This window comes from Empidonax traillii, unplaced genomic scaffold, assembly GCF_003031625.1.
Source record: "Empidonax traillii isolate 1590-97213 ecotype Southwest subspecies unplaced genomic scaffold, ASM303162v1 scaffold451:size1465578, whole genome shotgun sequence".
NCBI lineage: Eukaryota > Metazoa > Chordata > Aves > Passeriformes > Tyrannidae > Empidonax > Empidonax traillii.
The window spans coordinates 49,245-64,346 of NW_020955644.1; the positions used below are offsets into that span (position 1 = coordinate 49,245).

The 15,102-nt window shown below is 46.3% G+C and overlaps 2 protein-coding genes across 6 annotated transcripts in view; one reads left to right on the forward strand and one right to left on the reverse strand.

Moving 5' to 3' along the window:
* RASSF5 (Ras association domain family member 5) overlaps positions 1-3,031 on the forward strand; it is a 28,629-nt gene extending 25,598 nt beyond the window's left edge. For all 5 annotated transcript variants that reach the window (XM_027895146.1, XM_027895144.1, XM_027895145.1 and 2 more), the window contains one exon: positions 417-3,031. In XM_027895146.1, the coding sequence (XP_027750947.1) occupies positions 417-569 (153 nt within the window). In that variant the 3' untranslated portion in view covers positions 570-3,031. The remainder of the gene's footprint in view (positions 1-416) is intronic.
* Positions 3,032-4,168: 1,137 nt separating this feature from the next.
* On the reverse strand, positions 4,169-13,767 carry EIF2D (eukaryotic translation initiation factor 2D). Its single transcript, XM_027895140.1, has 15 exons — positions 13,639-13,767; positions 12,374-12,564; positions 11,726-11,809; positions 9,519-9,609; positions 8,766-8,873; positions 8,238-8,527; positions 8,022-8,139; positions 7,514-7,559; positions 6,937-7,040; positions 6,490-6,648; positions 5,736-5,825; positions 5,553-5,648; positions 4,647-4,767; positions 4,350-4,524; positions 4,169-4,256 (listed from the first exon to the last, which is right to left on the reverse strand). The coding sequence occupies exons 1-15, from the start codon at positions 13,692-13,694 to the stop codon at positions 4,186-4,188; spliced, it is 1,800 nt and encodes a 599-aa protein (XP_027750941.1). The 5' UTR covers positions 13,695-13,767; the 3' UTR covers positions 4,169-4,185.
* Between the last annotated feature and the right edge of the window lie 1,335 nt (positions 13,768-15,102).

Here is a 15,102-nt window from a genome sequence, read left to right on the forward strand (position 1 = left end):
AGTTTTGATAACTGCAATAAAATCAAGAGAATTGGCTCCTCTGGGCAGAGTCACCACTGGGACCTCGCTTCCCTTGTACCAACAAGTGTGGGTGGATGTCACATCCAGTACTCCCATATGTATTTCAGTTCCTTGGGGAATTGTGGCATCTCCTGCAGTGGGAGCTTTAATTCCCCTGAGTAAAGATGATTTTTAATTGCTTCTACAGTCTCAGGGGCTCAGGACCGGGATGGTCCTTTGTGCTGTAGCCCCTTATCCCATCTCTGTCTCTCACAATATGAGGTCAAGCTCCCTGGAGATCAGATATGGTTAAATGTCTCCTATTGTTCCACTTCACAGATTGAGGGGGGGGAAATAACCCTCAAAGCCCATAAGGTGGACAGTGTGTGCTCACTTTGTTTCTGCTGGTTTTGCAGTGGGATGCCTTCTCCATCCCAGAGCTTCAGAACTTCCTGATGATCCTGGACAAAGAAGAAAAGGACAAAATCCAGCAAGTGCACAGGAAGTACGAGAGGTTTAAACAGAGACTGCAACAGACCTTGAAAGAAGCCAGAGGCAAACCTGGATAACCTTCAGGAGGCACCAGGCACTGGACTAAGCTATAGATACTGTTTTTAAATGAAAAGACACTTCTCAGGACACCTTAGTCAACTCTCCCTCTTCATCCTTCCATTAAGGACTGGCTCCCAGCACCCCTAAAGTGATCCTATTGCATTTTCTTCTTCTGAAAACCTCTTATCCCAGGACCAGAGCCAGTCCAAGGACGGGAAGCCTGTTTTAAAGCAGGTCGACAAACCAAACACAGCTGCTGGTTGGCTTTTCAGCTGCACCATCCGATGGAGAGGCTCCGTGGAAAATCCTCGGTGTTAAACCCCACAGGAACATCTCCTGGCGAAATGTTTTGAGCAGGGCAACACTTGCTGTTCGTGCTCCTCCCTCAGCCTGGCTTGTTCCTGTTCAGAGGTGCTCCAGCCCATGTGGCCCAGTTCTGGTTTTGCAAGGAGAGCACAGGAAGCAGCAGATAAGGGGTTGGAGGTTGTTGCACCAATCCACGTGGGTGTTGCAGCTGTAACCAGTGCTGGACGGACTTGTTCAGGGCTAAGGTAGCCAGGGAAGTGCCAAGTTATGACACCCAGGCAGCTGCAACACCCAAACAGGCTGTTAGCAAGGATTATTGAAACTTGGTGATATTAATTCCAGGAAAAGTCGTTCATTTTGATTCTGTTTGACTTCTACTTTTGCAAAGGTGAATTAAAGCAAATACCCCTGATATTAGCTGAGTTAAGCCAGTGTTTTATGAGTTTCCTGCTCTGTAGGAATTGGGACCTGTGTTTTAGGAAATTCTGTTTGAAAAGTGGAAGGATGATGGTTGAGGCGCACGCTGGTGGTTCAGTATGGAATGTTTAGCAATACATCTCCAACAGGGTAACCCAGGAAAGCTCAAAACCCCTTCACAGTTCAGACTGATTTTGAGCTGTGAACAGGTCTGGCAGCGAGGCAGAGGAGCTCCAACCAGGGCTGGGGTGTGGAGGTGGCACCAAGAGCGTGCGAGAAAGCCTTAAGAGCAGGAGTAAGGGAACTATTGGCCTCAGATGCTTTCTGCTCACTTCCCCATCCCGTCCTTCCTCCTGCCATCCCTCCTGGCACTGCTGTCCCTGACACCCCATCCCTGTGCCCCTCCCCGTCCTGTTCTCTCCCCGCTCTCAGTCGGTGCTCACCCAGGGAGGTTCCAGGTTCTGCTCTCTCCGTGGAGCTCGGAGAGGACAGCAGGGCTCTCTCTCCCTATCTCAGGGCTCCCACTGGATGCACACACTGAGCATCCCTCAGAGAATTCCTCCAGCTGGAGCCTCAGTTCCTGCCCTCCCTCTGACCAGAGTCCTGTTGGGCAGGGAAGGCTCCAGGGATTCCAGTGGGACAGGGATGGGCCCCACGTTTATTCTGTGCTTCCTACCAAGCACGTTGCACACAGCCAGGGCCAGCCCTCCCTCTGTTTACACAGGACACCACAACACGGCGTGGGGAAAAGGGAATGTCAGTGCTGCTGGATTGGGATGGAGCATGGGAAAGGCTTGCTTTCCCGTTGACCTGGTGAACAAAGTGTCCCTTAGAGCTCGTGGGCTGCTCTGATCCCACCTGCATCAAGCCAGAGGGGAGGCAACAGGTTATTGGGTAACGTGGAGGAGTCTAAAATTTACCTCAGTGCCTTTTTTTTTTTTTCCCTGAAGTGTGAAAACTTTGCATTTGGGCTAAGGAGGAACCTGGAAGGGGCTTCTGGCAAGAGGCCTCGTCGCTCCTGCCCCCCCAGATACCCAAAGTACTGGTGTGATGAGGCTGCTTTCGTCTGTAGAGGGACGAGGAACTGTTTTGTTTCTTTCTGGAAGGTGACTGCTTGGGATTTTGTTTTGTTTTTTTTTCCCAGATTTAGAGAGTATGTTTGTTTGTAAACCATATGAGAGTAAACTGAAAGTAACTGCATCTCTTAAAGCCGCTTTCTGCAGCTCCTGTTTTGGTCACTAGTGAGAGAGTTTTGCTCCCAGGGCAGGAAGGGCCTCCAGCTGTACTGTACTCTACACCCAATGACCTTTAACAACGTGGTGGCAGCCACAGAGCAGCAATTTCCATGCTCTGGGGCTGTTTGTCCAGTTACAAGAAGACTTATTACTTCACTATTCACTCGTGAAGCAATTTAAATAACATTTTATCTAGTGCTTTGAGTCTTGAAAGCACCATATAAATACTTCTGTTCCATCAAGGGGAAAAACACTGTAAAAAAGAAATGCCATTGGTTCTGAGAAGTAAGATCCACACGCTTGGATTTAAAACCATTTTTAAATCCCTTTTCTTTCTGGCTGAAAGTTGTGCAGATTTCTTTTTTTTTGTTGTTGTTGTTGTTTTTCTACCAGTTTTGGTGACTGTCCCCCCTCTCCCTCCCTGGCCCCCAGCATGTCTTTGACAGTTTGTAGAAGGCATGGCTTCTTATGCAATCACTGTGGATGCTGCTGAAAACCTCCTGCCGAGAGGAGGGCTCTTTCTTTTGGGTTCTTTTTCGAGACAAAGGGGTGTCTGATAGGTCAGTTGAGCTGGTTTTTAGAAGTATTTGCCCCTTCTCTGCTCAAAATACTGTTGGCAGTGCCTTTGGTTGGTAAATGTCTTGCCTAGGTCGTGTGAGTTTATTTTTCATGTCTACTGTAAAACATGTAAAATACTGTGTATAGGATGGAATAGTAAAGCTTCTATGGCAAAGTGAAATGCATTTTTGCGATGCTGTAATTTATTTTTACTACTCCCTAGTGATTCTATGGCATTTTTAAAAAATGTCCCACTTTCAGCTTTTTTTGAAGGTTCTGAAACTACTTGTTCAAATGCAGACAGTGTAAGAGATGATAATAAAACTGTCAGTGATTAAAGAAATCTCTTTACTTTCTTTTTCTGGCGCCCTCCTATGGAACTTCCAAGTACTAAGTCTAAAGGAATCCTCCCTAGCAGTGAATTTCAATTTTCTAACCCTACTGTAAAGTGTTTAAGCTTCAGTTTAAGAGCTACAGAACATCTGTGGAACCTGACCAGAGTGTTCCATAAATCTTTCTTGGGTCTGACAGAACTGTTACCTGTGATAAATTACAGCTGATGTCATACATTAACGTGTATTTATATATATATAAATAATATAAACCATAAAAGTCCAGCTAATAGAGTCTGTTCTGAGTGCTGAGATGTCTGTATTAATACCTGGAAATGTTTAAAAGGATAAAAACTAAAGCCAAAGGGGTTTTACTCCTGACAAACATAGTTATGGCAGGACATGAGGCAGTCCCAGGATGATGTGCTGGGATGCATTTTGCTCACATTTCAGTGGAGGTTTATTAAATGCCCTCAATCAAAGAGGCCAAGCAAGAATGTTAAACAACCCAAAAGCCACTGTAGCCAGAAAAATCAGTGCATCAGCAGGAATTCCTACAAAATATCACAAAAGGATAACGCCAGGGGTTTTATTCAGCTTTTTATTTTTATGAAAAATGAACACCTGGAGCAGTATCATTATTTGGGTGAATTCCAGACCTTGTAAACATCCAGGACTCATTTTTGAATGAACAGGGCCTGCACATGATCCTTTGCTTTGTTGGCAGAAAACAAACTCCTGAATAAATAATGAGAGCTGAGCAATCCTCAGGGCAGATTTTTCTCCTACTTCTTCCGGCCAAGCTTCGGAGCCTTCTCAAGGCCTCGGACGTATTTCCGAGGTAGCTGATACTCCTCTGCAACACAACCCAGAGTTCACTCACTTCAGGTGAAACAGGCTCAGCCCAAGAATTGAAATCTCACTCTCCCTGCAACCACAATCCACTTACCGAGCAGCATCTTGGCCAGATGATGGATTTGGTTCCCTTGGATCTGGACCTGAACTCTGTCTTTTGCTCCTGGTACCGGGGTGATGGTGGCACTGGCTTGGACTTTCAGTTGCAGGGCGTTGGCCACACACTGAGGGTCCAGACCATACAGCTCCAGGTTCTTGATAATTGTTACCTGTGGATTGCAAACTGCTGGAGGTACGAGCAAATCACGGCTCCATCAGCACAGCAAAACAAAGCTGCTCTTGCGGGGTCTGGGCTTCTGCTCAAACCCCCTCATTTTAGTTCTCTTTTTACCTTTTTATTTGATGATCTCTGGGCTATGGTTATGTTGATGGGCTCAATGTTTCCTTTCCTCACAACAGGTTCTTGTCCAAAGAACGTCACCTGGTGTAAGGGCTGCAGTCGTTCAAGGCACCTGAACAAAGTTTAGACACCCAATTAGTCAGTACAGCAGTTAATTGTGCTTTCCCACTGCAGCCTCTCACAGGTTTTTGGAACTACAAGAAAGCCAAGATTGTATGTGGAATAAGAATTTGTATCTTAAGAAGATAATGAAAGATGGGTCTCCTGAAAAGATTTGCATCCCAGTTGTGATTTAAAGAAAGGGACAGACTAAAAAGAAAGCAAGTCTGCTGATTCACAAAAATCATAGCTTAGATGATAAGAGTTTTACCCAGTTACAAATTAGTTCTTGCAGAGGAAAAACCTTATTTCACTTTGCCTTTAAGCAATTGTTCACAGACTGGTGAGGCAACTTCAGTTTAAAATTCAGCATAAACTGTGTTCAGAGATAAAGGAAGCAGCTGGAGGAGCCTCAGAAACATTGTGTGATGAAGAAACTCAAGACATTGAAGTTGTGCTGCACAGAGGAGCAGGCTGACTACCTAAAAAGGGCATGTTCAGTTATCTACTGCAAAGATGACTTTATAAATATGTACATATGGATTATACACAGAACCAGTCACTGTTTGTTTAGGAAGTTTTCCTTGATAAGTGGTTACCAGGTAAATAAAAAAACCCTCTAGCACTAGTTAATTGTATCTACTCATTAAATAAAGAATGAGATCGTTTCAGCGAAGGTCTCTGGCTACTTTTGTTGGATTACCAGCAGGAAGTTAAAACTTAAACAGCTCCTAACATGTGGCTTTGAGTGCAATAAACCCGTGTAATTCTGAAAAGGGACACTGGGAAAACAATCACCTGCTCAAGAGGTCATCCCACTGAAGGTGTGAGATCTCATCTTGTTCTGATTTATCTAACAGGCAGTCACACAGAATGGCATTCACCTTCACAAAGCTAAAAAACAGAAACATGCATTAGAAGCAAATCACTTTCATCCTCCAATTGCAGCATCTCCTGTGGAAGCAGGGCACAACAACTCACTTTTTGTTTGATTCATCAACCAGCTCGTTGGTCTTCACATAGTTAATGATGATGTTTCTCACCTCACTGCTTGAGAGGATGCTGCCTTTTCTGAAGAGAAAGAACATTTTGAACTTACTGCTTTAATTATCTGAATGCTGGGTTCTGGCACTAAGTCAGAAACAGTGACTACCCCGATTGCATTTGGTAGCAACAGCAAAATACTGACATTTATCTGCTAAAAAGTGGTTTCTTGCTACACCTCAGTTACTGTACTGAGATTAAAGGCTCAGAGCAGTAATTACAGAGACTCTAAACTAGTTTGGGGAGCCTAGTTTGGGGGGATGACCCTAATGTACAAAAATGCTCAGCTGAACAAAGACTACAAAGAGTACAATCTAAACGACATCAAAACAGGCAAGGTAAGGGCACGAGGAGGCAAGTGAGTAATTTAAATTACCTCTTTTAAGTAAACCATATGTGGGTGGGCAGGATATGGCTTATCCAATGGGAATTTAAGACAATCCAAGTAAAATGTATCGATTTTGACACTTGAGCTATCACCTCCTTAGCTGTGGGAGAAGTGATGTACTTGCTGAAAGCTGCTGTCACAGCCTCTCATCTTTCTTCCCTTTTTGAAGCAATGAATCTCTTCCTGAGTGCCATCACGGCCTGGCAGGGCTGTCCCCCCCCACGAGGGCAGACAAATGGTTTCAGGTTTTTTACTCCCTCTCTTCATGTAGCAGTGGTTTTGTTGTACTTCCCTAGTGCTTACCTGTGTCCAGACTCCTGAAAGAGTGGCACCATTCTGTTTGAGACCCCATAAAGAGGAATGATTTCAGGAGCATGGTACGCTTGTTCCCTGTCTTCACTCTTGCTGTCTTGGGCAGCAGAGGCTGAAGAAAATCCTTCAGGTACTGCAAATGCTTTAATGCTGAAACAAGGATTGTTTGGTGTGAGTGAAAGGGATTGAAAGTTCTCCCTTCCATAGCACCGGGAGTACAGTTAACCTGGAAGAAGTTTACAAGAGCAGGAAACAGAAGAAATTATGTACAGAAAGACAGTATCAAACCCCTCTAGAGCACATTAAAATCAGGAAATGAGGGCTCTACAGCTATTCTAGTTCCTATCAGAGTATAGGAACTAGAGCTGGAAGCAGCAGATTCCACTCCCTTACTTCGGAGATTACCAACTTGTTTAAAGACTGGGATATTCTACGTACTCTGGGTGTTTCCAGTCCACTTCCACAATACTCTCCACACCTTTGTTCAGCTCCTTCACTTGCAAGATCTTCTGGTTCTGCATGGATTGCAGGAATTTAGAGAACTGAAGGAAGCAACCATCAGAAATGTGGAGTCAAGCACTTTAAATTGCTGTTCATGTGTTTCTGACTACCCTAAAGTTACTTGCTAAATCAGAAAAACTTCTTTTGAAGAAACCAAACCCACATCCCACACCTTTGCTCCTCTACACACAGCAATTGCCAAGGAGCAGTGAGTGCCAGGGCAAAAGCAAGTGTTCCTTTGGTAGGTCTCAGTCCATGATGGCAGAGAGCATCAGTGCATTCCAAGCAGATCCATCCTCATGCTTTCAGGCCAATTACTTTTCCCCCTGAATCCCACAGGAGCAGAGAGCTGAGAAAAAAAACCCCTGGCTTTTAAGAACAGCTTCTAGGTTTTTTTTTGGTCTGCGTGTTTTAATAACACTTGAACAATGCTGGACTTCAAACTTTTTCTTTCCTTCTGTTTCTTATTTAAATTATTGAGGAAAAAAAAATAAACCCACCAGAAAAATCTCACCTTCTTGTAGCTTGATTTCTTTATGTCCAGTTGTTGTCCAGCAGGGCTACAAATGGATTTTTTAAAAGTTCTTTAGTTATAAGTCACCCTTCATTTCTTCTTAAATCTTGCTACTTAGGCTAGGAGTTTCTTAGCAGTGGAAATACAAATCACACAGAGAAAGAATTACTTAAGAAGCTAATAAATAGAACATGATGAGTGAAACTACTAGTGCTGATGTTCTTGTGGGCAGTCAAACAGCCATTCAGGTGAATAAACCATCTTGAAACAAGTGTCAGCCAGCTCAAGTGCAGATCCAGGTCTGGACAATCCTTACATCCAAGTATTTGATGTAAGGATTATATCTGATCAAAGCATTTGGTGTCAGAAGTGAGCATAATCTCAGATCATCTTAGATAAGGACTAGATTTTACTTTTGAGCCAAAAACTTCATCCTAAATATCAATCTCCACGTTTTAAAGCCCAAATCCCAGCATGCAAATCCCAAGACAATCCTTGCACCACGTACCAGCAGGAGAACATGTGGCTCCGTAGGAACGTGCTGGTGAGCAGAGGGAGATCTGACTTCTTCACTTTGCATTTTAAGGCATGAAAAAAGCACTGATGAAATAAAGCATCCATTTGCTCTGCAGGGAAGAAGAAAGGACAAGTAGGCTGTGAGTTGTCTGTGGGCTTTCAGCAAATCAAAGGGGCACAATCTGGTTTCATTGGTGGGCAAAATTACCTTGTGGAGTCCTGCTGTTTTCAGGTTTCTGCTGATCCTCTGTGCTGGCATTTTCAGCTGGTTCTGCAGCTCTGTTCTCGTGGAATTCCTCCTTTCCCAGCGGTTCTGCACAACTGTCTTGCTCCTTCAGGCTCAAATCCCCGATGTCCACGTGCTCCACTGGGTCAGGGGGGAAGCTGTTGACAGGCTCTTCCCCCTCCTGCTCTTCCTCATCTCCAGCCCCCTCCTCTGCAGCACAGTCTGGGACCGAGGGAGCTAAGGTAGGAGGGTAAGATTTGTCACCATATTCCCTATAAAAGGAAGAAAAAGCATAACACAGCTTTGAAACCCCCAGGACAATGAACAAATGTCACCTTGAGAAAAGAAGGCACCAGCAGCAGCACTGTGGTCAGTAAAATCAAGTAGCTGAGACCTTAATAATGGTCCTATCTAAGCTGTACCCAAATAACTCAGTCTTACTGGGATTTTGATTTTAGTGAGCAGGGAGATTTGTTACCCATTTTCCCAAAGGCCTGGCAAGGTACCCACCAGAGGTGATCCAGGTAAGTGTGCAGCACAGCAAAGCCCTTTCCCTTCATTCCAGCAGCCAGCATTTCTGCAGTGGACATGGTGGCAACTGCAACTGCCACTGGAGCTCTGGGAAAAGAAGGGAGTGTTAGAGCAGGACCACGAACACACTGTGCTGTTGGGCAGGCCGTGCCACTGGGATACACTGAATTTCTTTTACAACACTCTGGCTCTTTAGAACCTGTGGGGTTTTTTTTAAGCATCTGTGTATTTTATGGTTATCTTTCTGCTGTGTAAAGTCTTCCAAAGAATCCCAAGGATATGTGCAGCTTGAGTGAAGGTTGTGCAGTGAGCGATTCTTGCTTTTAATAAATTACCAGAAGTACATGCACTGCCAAAAGAGAGTAGCAGTGAAGAGAAAAACAGCAGCTTTAGCACTGGTCCCTAACTCAGAATTTCCTCATAGACAAAGAGACAATTGTGTAGAATCCAATTTTTTGCAAAAAAAAAAAAAGTTGCTCTGTTTCAAAACAAATCTGCCAGTCGTGCCCCCACAGGTCCAAAAGAACAAATTTACAAAGCTGTCCACCTCAGCTCAAACATATCCTAACCCAGAAAATTAAGTGGATTTAAGTCCACAGCACATCAAATGCACGGGAATAATTCTGCTTTGACGTCCTCAAAAACCCCAGAGGCTTCCTGTTTAAAAAAAAAAAAAAAAAAGTTTTAATTTTTACTTTCTGAAAAGGATGAGAGACGAAGAATCCTCTGTACCTGTTTCCCAGGAGGGTGACAGCACAGAGCGTGCCCTGCTCCACCTGAGGGAGGCCAGAAGATGGCACCACAACTCCCGGCAGCATCAGATCTGAGGGAAGAGAGAAGCGCATCCATTTCTCAATGAAAGGCTCAGCCACCACCTCCTCCACCCCCACCCCTGCTGCTGCTGCTCAGCAGAAACACAAGATCCTGTTCTCAGCTGAGCACATGGCTGAGAAAACCTCATTCTCCATTTCTGCTAGTAAGGCAGCACTTCTCTGTGGAGTAAGGGATCCAATTCATAAAGGTGCTGGGCACATCCCAAAAAATTGCAGAACAGCTGAGCTTGCTCAGGTCTGAGGACTGTTTTGAACAGAAAGTAGGAGACCCAAGCCTAGAGAGCATCACTCCTCATCAGCGACATGGAAAGAGAAGGGAACAAGAAGATGTGTCTGGAACTACCCATTTACTGTCCCCTGTGCCAAGGGCAGGTTATCCCAGCAGCTCTCTCCCTGAAGAGAAAATTGCCCAAGGTTTGCCACTGGTGCCCCAGCCCTCCTGGATCCGACACAACAGCTGGGCATTCTCAGGAAGATGCCCTCACCATCCTCCTTGCTGATCTGGACAGGAACTGTAGACCTGCCTCCTTCACCTGGGAGGAACAGCCTGGCAGGTGAGTAAAGGACAGTTTTCCATGCTGCAGGTATGGCATGATGCCATCACCAAACTGTGCAAAGAGCACCTGTTCTCCCTCACAGCAGCTCTTTGCAGTCTCCTGGGCTGACCTCTGTTCCACGGTCTGCTTTTGAAGGCATCTCACCTGTTCTTCCTCAGCATCCCACATTTAACAGGTAAGCTAAAGAAGCCAACAAGATTTTTCTCCCCCCTTCGCTCTCACAAATACTTGCAGCAAAACTAGAATGAACTCTGCAACTGCAAGCAAAGCTCCACACTGCTGAGGACAGAAACCACATAAAGACCTAAATGTGAGCAGGTAAGTAGCATATTATTATGTCAATAACCAGGGCAGATGGGAGATATTGGAATTCATGGAAGAGATGCCACAAAAAGCACTAATATGCATCTCTTTTTAACTGAACGCTCCCTAAATCTGCTCCCCCCCTCCAAGTCTGCTCATGCCTTTCCTCTCCCTTCTGAGAAGTCGTTCTACCTCTCCCCCTGCCTTTGTGGCCATTGTCTCCTGGCCAGCTCCTTATCTTTGGATCCTGCCCAGAGGTAGCCTGGTTGCCATGGGCGATGAATGACCCACAGCCCTTTCATCAACGTCCTTCCCCCATTAGTAGGTCCTTTTTTTTTTTTTTTTTTTTTTTTTTTTTTTTTTTTTTTTTTTTTTTTTTTTTTTTTTTTTTTTTTTTTTTTTTCCCCAGAAACTGGGTCATTACAAGTCAGCAGCGAGGCTTGCTCAGATGCCTATCACAGCCACACATTCAAGCACTTCGTATTCCAGAAAAGCAAACAAAGGGACCTGAGCTGTACTTCAGATACTGTGTCATGGAAAAAGACCTCTCTTCCTACATGACCGCTCCCAGGTACAGAACAAGGCTGCAGCAGCTACAATTTAATCTTTTTCTGCTTGAGCAGTTCAGCAATTTCAAGTTTATAATGACCTGATTCTCCTGAGGCTGAACTGCATCCAAAGCAGGCCCCAGAAAATAGACTCCTTTCTTGTTAGTCTTGATCCATAATGAGGTGGCAGAGCCAGTAGCCCAGGAATTCAACTCAAACCTCACCTGCACAGTCCACAGTTTGCCTGACACTGCTTGCAACTGCAGGTTCCAACATAAACTCACTTCTTATCCACAGGAAAAGTTAGTTCACCTCGTAACTGACAGGAAGCAGGGTGGGAGCAAAGGAACTCAGCTGCTCAGGGGAAGTTATAAAAGAGACAGACCGATGGCACAGGCAGCTCTGTGTCCCACTTCAGAGCTGCTCATCACCCTGAGAAGGTGTTTCCAAATCTGAGACTCCCACATGGAACAGGTCACTGCATTTAAACAGCTTAACCTACCGTGTCTCATTCACAAACTTTATTTTACAGCTAATTTATGTTCCTTTTTAGGACACCGCCACGAATTACTTTCGAGCACTTAATTCTTTATACTTGTTTTGGGTGCATTTTTGCCACTGGGAAAGATAACACCAGAGAAAACCCTGAAAGCAACTCCTTTTTGCAGTGCAAAGTGACAAAGTTCTGGTTCTCTTACCTGCTCCTCCTGCAAGTTTCTGTAGCACGGGGGGCCACGTTGAAAAGGCAGGGAGAAGATCTGGGTAGACCCACAGAGAGTAAACTGTCCCAAAACAGAACCAAATTTCAAAAAAAAAAAAAAACCCAAGAAATCTGAAGTTAGAATAATCCTACAATAATTAGTAGATGCGATGGAGAAAAGCAAAGTGCTAATTATTTCGAGTTCCTATGAATTGTTATAAAGATTACAGATACATTTTTGCATTATTTTCCTTCAATCACAGACACTTTGAGCTGAGATGCTACTGCAACAGGTCAGACTGCATGTGAGGGAAAAAAAAAAAAGCATAGAATACTGGAGTAATTCATTGCCCAATTCCAGGGTTGCCTGGGAGTGGATATCAAGTTTCTTGGAATTACAACTTCCAGTGGAAAAGAAGAAAAAAGGGGCTAAGAAGCTAAATTATGGCTTAAAAGACTTGCTTCCTGGTTTCCAACCTCTGAGCATATCCATTTCCTTTTTATGGCAAGAATCCAGGATTTTGCAAAGATGTTGGTAGAATAAATGCACTCAAGACTACAAAGTGTACAGATACAATAGTGATAAGGAAATATTTTGGAGAAAGGAAAATAAAGAGGGAGGATTATTTGAATTCCCTCCCCATACCTGTTGGATACAGAGTTTTCTCCACTTCGAACAGTATTGGGTTCCTGTGATTCATGTAAACAGTGACGGCCTCTCCTTTGTGAGAGTATATTTTGATGACATTGAGCTCTTCCTTGTTTGGAATAAACTCAGCCAGTTGTTCAGCACTAAGGTTGGGAAAAGCTGCTGCAACATCACTTCGTAGCTTTCTCCTGCAATGATGAAACCACAAATGGGTCACAAAGCTGTTCTAGGCCCTCAGAATAATTCCTAGCTCAGTAGTTATCATTTGCTGGTTGTTCCTGAGATTCCCACCTTTTCGCAGATGATAATTTGAGGCATCTGTGCCCAGGATTACAAATGAGGTAGCTGCATGGTGGAGGAATACAGGAAAAAGGCCCAGTATACTTGCTCTGCTCATATCTTCCTTAAACATCTGCTTACAGCTCCTGTTTGCTGTCTCTGCCTCTGTTTTGTGCTGTGATTTCATTACTCTGAGCTCCCGAGCACAAACCCTGGGAGCGCCCCACTTGCTCAGCCCCATCACCCAGGGCCACAGTGGGAGCAGAGGGCAGCCAGATTTCCCTGTCTCCCAGTTTTAATTGGTGTTTAATTGGATTTCAAGGCTACATGACCGGCACAGGGTGGGTTTGTGTGGTCACTCCAAGAACCGTCAAGTGAATCTGAGCCATCACTAAGTCAGCCCAGCATCGCTGCTCAGGAACATAAAGCAGAATTACAGAATCCCAGAATGGTTTGGATTGGAAGGGACCTTAAAGACCATCTTTCCACCCCCTGCCATGGGCAGGGACACCAGCCCAGGTTGTTCCAAGCCCCTTCCAACTTGGCCTTGGACACTCCCAGGGATGGGGCAGCCACAGCTTCTCTGGGCAACCTGTGCCAGGGCCTGCCCACCCTCACAGGGAACGATTTCTTCCCAATATCCTATTTAATTCTACTCTCCTTCCGCTTAAATTCATTCCCCCTCGTCCTGTCGCTCCATCCCCTTACCCAAAGCCCCTCCCCAGCTCCCTTGCACCCCTGTATGTACAAAAACCCGCCATAAACAAGCAGAGAAGCCTCATCTAACCGTAACGACTCGATGAAACCTGCTTTAACCACGGCACCACCTCCACGCGGAACGCACCATCCCCGGCCGGGAGTTTACAGCGAGCAGGGAGGCGAAAGCAGCGTCTGCCGGGGGTGGAAAGCAGAGCCGCCCGCAGCCCCCGATCGCAGCCCCCGATCGCAGGCCCTTTCCCGGGGGGTCCCGGCGCGGCACTCACCGGTCGGAGCCCTTGATGGCGGTGTTGGCCCTCACGCGGAACGCCCGGGCGAACATGGCGGGCCCGTCCCCCTCAGCCCGCGGCGGCCGCCATGGCGCCGTCCGCGCCCACAAAACCGTCCGGCTGGAAACGGGCTCCGGGCTCCAGAGCGGCCCCGCAGAGCCCTCCCGGCTCCCCCCCGGCACCGTGAGGGGGGTCCCCGGTGCCCCGTTCCCCGCGCGGAGCCCCCCACGCGAAATGGGGGGGGGGGTGGGTGGGTACGAGCCCCGAGCCCGCGGGGCTGCTCGGAGATCCGGGGTTGGGGGGGGGGGGTGGAGGGGGAGTTGTTTTGTTCTGAAACTTCCAAGCTGTTTTCTGTTTAAGGTGCTCTTAATAGCTGGGCCGCTCTCGCTGCGATTTGCTGGACTGTCAGCGATTGATTGATTCATTGACTGATTGATTGATTGATTGATTGATTTCCAGCGCGAGGTTAAGGAGCGTGGAGCAGTGTTACAGCCTTCACGGGATCGCAGAGCCACTGAGGCTGGAAAAGATCTCAAAGATCACCGAGTCCACCCCGTGCCCGATGCCCACCTTGTCCCCCAGCCCAGAGCACTGAGTGACCCGTCCAGTCCTTCCTCGGACACCTCCAGGGATGGGGACTCCACCACCTCCCCAGCCAGCCCTTTCCAGTGCCTGACCACCCTTTCCAGGGAGAATTTTTCCCAAATATCCAACCTAAACCTACCCCCGCACAACTTGCGGGTCTTTCCTCTTGCCCTGTCCCTCGTTCCCTGGGAGTAGAGCCTGACTGGCCCCCTCGGTTCCACCCTCCTGTCAGGGAGTTATAAAAAGTGTGAAGGTCACACACCCCACCTTATTATTAATTTATTAATTTAATAAAGGTTTGGTGAAGTATATACACTCCGTTGATTATCATGGCTAGGCTTCGCGAATGAAGATTTGAGAGGGGCTCTACCCACGCTTGCTACAAGCGCGCTGATGGCTAAAAAGGCCAGTGAGAGACAGACAAGTCCGGTTGCAGAACGTACAGCAGAAAGACTCCCCAGGTGATATCGTCAAGACGCGATTCTTTCTGCGTTGTCTTTTCTCCTCCAGAGTGATCCTGCGTGTGTTCTCAGAAGCATCAGCAGATGGTCCTGCATCCTGGAGACGTGCCCTGCCCAGCACAGCTGTGTTCTCAGCAGCATGGCCTCAATGCTCGGGACTGCTGCCTGTTCAAGGACAGACGTGTTGGAAACACAATCCGTCCAGTGGATGTTGAGGATTGTACGAAGGCAGCGCTGATGGAAGCGTTCTAAGAGACGCAAGTGGTGCCGGTAAATGACCCACGATTCAGAACCATATAGAAGAGTAGACAGCACGATGGCTCTGTAAACACTGATCTTAGTACTTTTCTTCAGGTGTTTGTTTTGCCACACTCTTTTACGGAGTTTACCAAAAGCTCTGTATGCCTTTGCTAAC

Coding starts and splice junctions, on each gene's coding strand:
- EIF2D (XM_027895140.1), bottom strand. CDS start 13,694: ATGTTCGCCCGGGCGTTCCGCGTGAGGGCCAACACCGCCATCAAGGGC. Junction 4,768..5,552: donor TGGGATGACCTCTTGAGCAG/GTGATTGTTTTC, acceptor AACTTTGTTCAG/GTGCCTTGAACGACTGCAGC. Junction 4,257..4,349: donor TCTGGCCAAGATGCTGCTCG/GTAAGTGGATTG, acceptor GTTGTGTTGCAG/AGGAGTATCAGCTACCTCGG.